The 6,000-nt window shown below is 34.5% G+C and overlaps 1 protein-coding gene across 1 annotated transcript in view; it reads left to right on the top strand.

Moving 5' to 3' along the window:
* LOC101344436 (CUB and sushi domain-containing protein 1-like) overlaps window positions 1-6,000 on the top strand; it is a 1,691,327-nt gene that overhangs the window by 619,814 nt on the left and 1,065,513 nt on the right. Inside the window, exon 4 of the mRNA XM_023743077.1 lies at window positions 3,706-3,913. Coding sequence (XP_023598845.1) covers window positions 3,706-3,913 — 208 coding nt within the window. The remainder of the gene's footprint in view (window positions 1-3,705; window positions 3,914-6,000) is intronic.

Here is a 6,000-nt window from a genome sequence, read left to right as displayed (position 1 = left end):
TCCTGATGCCACATTCTTCTTCATATAGTCCAGCTTCTTGGATTATTTACTGAGCATACAGATTAAATAGTATGGTGAAAGGAAACAACCCTAATGCAACTTTCTTGATTTTAAACGATGCAGTATCCCCTCGTTCTGTTCAAATGACTGCCTTTTAGTCTATGTACAGATTATACATGAGCACAATTAAGTATTCTGGAATTCTCATTCTTCATAATGTTATCCATAATTGGTTATGATTCACACATTCGAATGCATTTGCTTAGTCAATAAAACCCAGGTAAATTTCTTTCTTGTATTCTCTGCTTTCAGCCAAGATCCCTCTGACATTAACAGTGCTATCCCTTGTTCCATGTCCTCTTGTGAATTCAGCTTGAATTTCTGACAGTTCCCTGTTGATATATTGCTACAACCATTTTTCAGTTATATTCTGCAAAATTTTATTTGTGTGCAATATTAATGATAACCAAAAAAAAAAAAAAAATTTTGCCATTGAGTCGATTCAGACTTATAGCAACCCTACAGGACAGAGTAGAACTGCCCCATAGGTTTTCCAATGCGCGGCTGGTGTATTCTAACTGCCAACCTTTTGGTTAGCAGCCAAAGCTGTCCTTAACTCTTAACCCCTGATAATTTCTGCATTCTGCAGAATCACTGTTCTTTGGAATGGACACAAATATAGACGTCTTCCAGTAGGTTGGCTAGATCGCTGCCTTCCAAATTTCTTGACATATACAAGTGGGAGATTCCAGCGTTGCATCTGTTTGTTGAAACGTTTTAAATGGTATTCCCTCAATTCCTGGAGCCTTGTTTTTCACCAGGTCCTTTAGTGCAGCTTAGACTTCTTCCTTCAGTACCTTCGGTTCTTGATCATATGATACTTCCTGAAATGTTTGAAAGTTGACAAATTCTTTTTGGTACAGTGACTTTGTGTATTTCTTCCATCTTCTTTTGATGTGTCCTGCCTTGTTCAATATTTTGCCCATAAAATCCTTCAGTATTGCAACTTGAGGCTTGAATTTTTTTTTAGTTCTTGAAGCTTGAGAAATGCCTAGTGTGTTCTTCCCTTTTGGTTTTCTATCTCCAGGTCTTTGCACATTTCATTATAATACTTTGTCTTCTTGAACTACCCTTTGTAATCTTCTGTTAAGCTGTTTTACTTCGTCATTTCTTCCATTTGCTTTAGCGATAACCATGTTCAAGAGCAGTTTCAGAGTCTCTTCTGATATCCATTTTGGTCCTTTGTTTTTCTTTTCTTTCTTTCTTCATGTATGATATCCTTGATGTCATCCCACAACTCATCCAATCCTTGGTCATTAGTGTTCAATGCATCCAGTGTACTCTCGAGATGGTCTCTATATTCAGGTGGGATATACTCAAGGTTATATTTTGGTTCTCTTGACCTTGTTTTAATTTTTTTTCACCTTCAACTTGAACTTGTATATGAGCAATTGATGATCTATTTCACAGTCAGCCCCTGACGTTGTTGTGACTGATGTTGTTGAGCTTCTCCATCAACTCTTTCCATAGATGTAGTTGATTTGATTCCTATATATTCACTCCATCCAGTGATTTCTTCATGTATAGTCACCATTTATATGGTTGATAAAAGGTATTTGCAATGAATAAGTTGTTGGTCTTACAAAATTCTATATGTGATCTTCAGCATCATTTCTGTCAGCAAGGCCATATTTTCCAACTACCGATCCTTCTTCTTTGTTTCCAACTTTCATATTCCAATCACCAGCAATTATCAGTGCATCTTGATTAAATGTTTGATAAATTTCAGAATGCAGATGTTGGTAAAAATCTTCAATTTCTTCATCTTTGGCATTAGTGGTTGATGTCTAACTTTGAATAATAGTCATACTAATTGGTCATCCTTGTAGGCATATGCATATTCTCCAATCACTGACAGCGTTATACGTCAGAATAGACCTTGAAATTTTTTTTTGATGATGATGAATGCAATACCATTCCTCTTCAATTTGTCTTTCCAGGCATAGTTTACCATATGATTTTCTGATTGAGAATGGCCAATACCAGTCCATTTCAGCTCACTAATGCCTAGGATATTGATATTTTATGTGTTCCATTTCATTTTTGACAACTCCTAATTTTCCTAGATTCATTTTTTGTATACTCTTCATTCTGAATATTAATGGATTTTACAGCTGTTTCTTCTCATTTTGAGTTGTGCCAAATCAGCAAACGAAGGTCCTGAAAGCTTTGCTCCATCCATGTCATTAAGGTTGACTCTACTTTGAGGAGGCAGCTCTTCCCAAGTCGTATTTTGAGTGCCTTCCAACCTGAGGGTCTCATCTTCTGACATTATGTCAATGTCCCACTCCATGCATGAGGTTTTCATTGGGCAATTTTTTTTTTCAAGTAGATCTAGAGCAGGGCACTTGTGGACTCGGGTTGACCACAAATGTGAGGGTGGGGAAGGGTAGAGGTAGGTCAGGATGGACAGCTGGTCCTGGCCGTAAAGGCAAATTATTTCATCATGATTTTCAAATTAGTTTATATGTATTGTTATTGTATATATGTGTCATATTAAGTCTTAATCTTTTAAACATAAACATTATAAATATAGCAAATTTTCATAACAACTATATTCAATATTTATTAATTATAAGAGTATAATTATAACTTAAATATAATTTAATATGGAAAACATAATTTAAAATATAATTTTTATTTTAAAAATGGAAGTGTTTTGGGACTTTCTTCATAATCTCTGAGGCCCTCTCAATTTACTCAGTATATCACATTTTATAATAAAGTATGATGTAAGTATAGTAACTTATCTGCTTATCACTCCATGGCAAATTTTTCAAGATATATTGTTTTTCAAATCACTATGTATTACAATGTTGACGTATACTTCCAGTGTATTTTTTTACTCTGATGGTCTTTACTTGCTACTTCTCCAAGATGTTCCGTTTTAAGTTTTCACCTATTTTCTACTCAGAACATTTGTATGAATTAATAGGTCTTTATTCCCTGTTGGTGTAGTGGTCAAGTGCTACCGCTGCTAACCAAAAGGTTAGCAGTTCAAATCCACCAGGCTCTCCTTGAAAACTTTATGGGGTAGTTCTACTCTATCCTATAGGGTCACTATGAGTAGGAATCGACTCAACAGCAGCACGTTTGTTTTTTGTTTTTTTTTTTTTCTTTCTGGTTTTATTATACCAGTCAAGAACTTATCTAAAACTCAAAGTCAAATGCAGATTGAAAACTCCATAGAAATTAAATTAGTACAACTAGTTCTTTTCAGAGTACAGTGTACTCACAGGCAGTATCAATGAATTGAGAAAAGATAGCCACACAGTTCTAAGACTCAAAATTTTGCTGACATATTTCCATCTCCCAAGAGTCAGATAAAAATCTTTAAAAATAGTATTAAGCTGTCTGTGAATCTCAGATATGTGGCAACTACACATTTCAGATTTTAGAAAAGCCACAATTTCATTGTTTTCAATAATGTAACCCTGTTAATAGTATGATTTAATTGTTAAACTTTTGTAAACCTTTCACAGAGTACTTTAACAAATTGGAAGCAATCATTTGCCAGATTGAGTGTCTCAATTCTGGGTTTAGAAAATATCTGTTACTGATTAAAAATTATACTTTATATACATACTTGTGTATGAAAACATCGTAAAAATTATTTTTTTCTCCTTTGGCTTCCATTCCTACCAGCTGAGGGGGCTTGTGGAGGAACCTTACGTGGAACAAGCAGCACCATTTCCAGCCCTCACTTCCCTTCAGAATACGAAAACAACGCTGACTGTACATGGACCATTCTTGCCGAGCCAGGGGACACCATTGCTTTAGTCTTCACTGACTTTCAACTAGAAGAAGGATATGACTTCCTAGAGATCAGTGGAACAGAAGCACCATCTATATGGTAAGTCCTGGAGAAGAAATGTGATCACGTGATGTTATTCTGTTTGCCCCATTCCTCCCAAAATTCTTCACAAAATTTCCTTCACTGGACATTGTTGGCCAACATTAATGATCCTTTGTTGCCTTGTTACTTCGGCTGCTAAAAAGGTATGAGATTGTGACTTACTTCAAAGTTGCTAAGATGTCTTTGTGCTGGTATTTGGAGTTGGAGAAGTTATCTGTACCCTAGTACTTAGTGTAGCCTCTTTTTGGAGCCCTTGAAAGCAACACAGAGGATGGCAGCTAAGTTAGTTTTGGATTTGGTCTGGAGCTGAGCATTGTGAGCAGGTGTCTTTGGACTGATGATTTTCTTTTATGTTACGAAGTGTTCACAGACTCTGGTGCAGACACGTGTATGTATTTCTTCTCCTCCTTGAACATGGTGCACCCAATCGGGTAACCTCTTTGAGGTCATGGCTGTGGCTAGGAGAATGTTAAAGGCAAATTAAGATAACATAAATGCTTGTCCAACATGTCTATAAAGTAGATCAACAGATAGATGATAAGGTTGCTGGTTTGTATGTTAGTGGAGATGGAACACAAGATCTAATTAATTGCAGTCTATTTATGTTTGATTGTGTTGATTTTAAGAACAGCTTTAGCTGTGTTTGTAAGTGCAACTTAAAAGGGAGAATTAAAAGAATAGATATCTAAATGCTTAAATTATACCTCTAATTAATTCATTTGTAGTGGGATGAACTGTTTTTTTTATTATTATTATTTAATTTCTTAGTCTTTTAGAAACTGCATCAATTATCTATTCAGATCTTGAACTTTGAGAAAACTTGAATATGTATGTATATATAGAGAATCTTTTTAAGTTGAACTACTGTGGAACACAGACGGAATGGTCATTTATACATAGGGAGAGGAGAATATGAAATGAATGATTGTGTATATTTCTATATTAAGTTTGCATAAAATTTCTAAACATGTTCTTAATATAACCATTTGTTTTAAATCAATTATTTAATTTAATTTATTTTCCAAAACTCCAGGCTCAAAGCAGAAGGGTCTATATCCATGGATAAATTATTTTCTTCCTTTAGTTTTATTGTCCTTATATTAAATGTTGCTTCAGTTAGGGGAAATTAATTTAATTATTATAATTTAATTCAGCTAAGGGAAAGAAATTGCCCCTATGATGTTTGCTTTAAATTTTATTCATCTTGGACCATAATTTCATTTTGAGCAAGTTTGTCCATTTTCTTATTAAATATTACACAACTGTAACTTTAAACACTTAAGAAAAATGTTGAAATTATTCAATTATTACCCATCTCATTTCATGTAACATCAGAGGTACAGAAAACAAATATTGATCTGAGAGTTGGATGATCCACATTTCAATACAAGTTCTGCCAGACATTCCTTGTGACCTTGAAGAAGCCACTCAACTATTTCTAAATGAGAGAGCTCTACTAAAAGTCTCTCTCATTTTTCTCTAATTCAATAAACATTTATCATATGCCTACTCTCTGTCAATCACAAAAGATGTAGGTGATCCAAAACCCTCTTAGCTTTAAAATATTATTGTGGTTTTCAGAAAATAATTGTAAAACAAAATGTATGATGATAGATTCTCAGAAATTATATGATTACTGTTAAAAGTGTTACTTATAAGAAATTCAAAAGATAAGGGACATTGGCTGATGATCTTGCTGGTAAGATATCAGATTGGGAGAGAGAGAAACAAAAAGTGAAGCATATTTGTTAATGATTCTGGAATCCATGATCAGGGAAGGCTTTTGCCAATAACTTATGTAAGAAAGGAAGCTTTAAGATGAAGATGTCAATAACAAAGTCTGAACTGACATTAGAGGATGGTGGATGAGAGAAACACAAACCCGCGAAAGAACAAGAATGACCTGTACACACACATCATGATCTACTACTCAGTAGCTCCTTCGTTTAATTGATTTTCATTAAAGATAGGGATCAAGAATTAGGGGATATTTGACTTAGTTTTGCCCATTTCTTCTTTTCTCATTACTATTTATTCTTCTGATATCTTCTCCTCCTCCTCTTTGTTTAATCTCTATCTGGGTC

This window comes from Trichechus manatus, unplaced genomic scaffold, assembly GCF_000243295.1.
Source record: "Trichechus manatus latirostris isolate Lorelei unplaced genomic scaffold, TriManLat1.0 scaffold00234, whole genome shotgun sequence".
In the NCBI taxonomy this organism is placed as follows: domain Eukaryota; kingdom Metazoa; phylum Chordata; class Mammalia; order Sirenia; family Trichechidae; genus Trichechus; species Trichechus manatus.
This window is presented reverse-complemented; position numbering and strand designations above follow the sequence as displayed.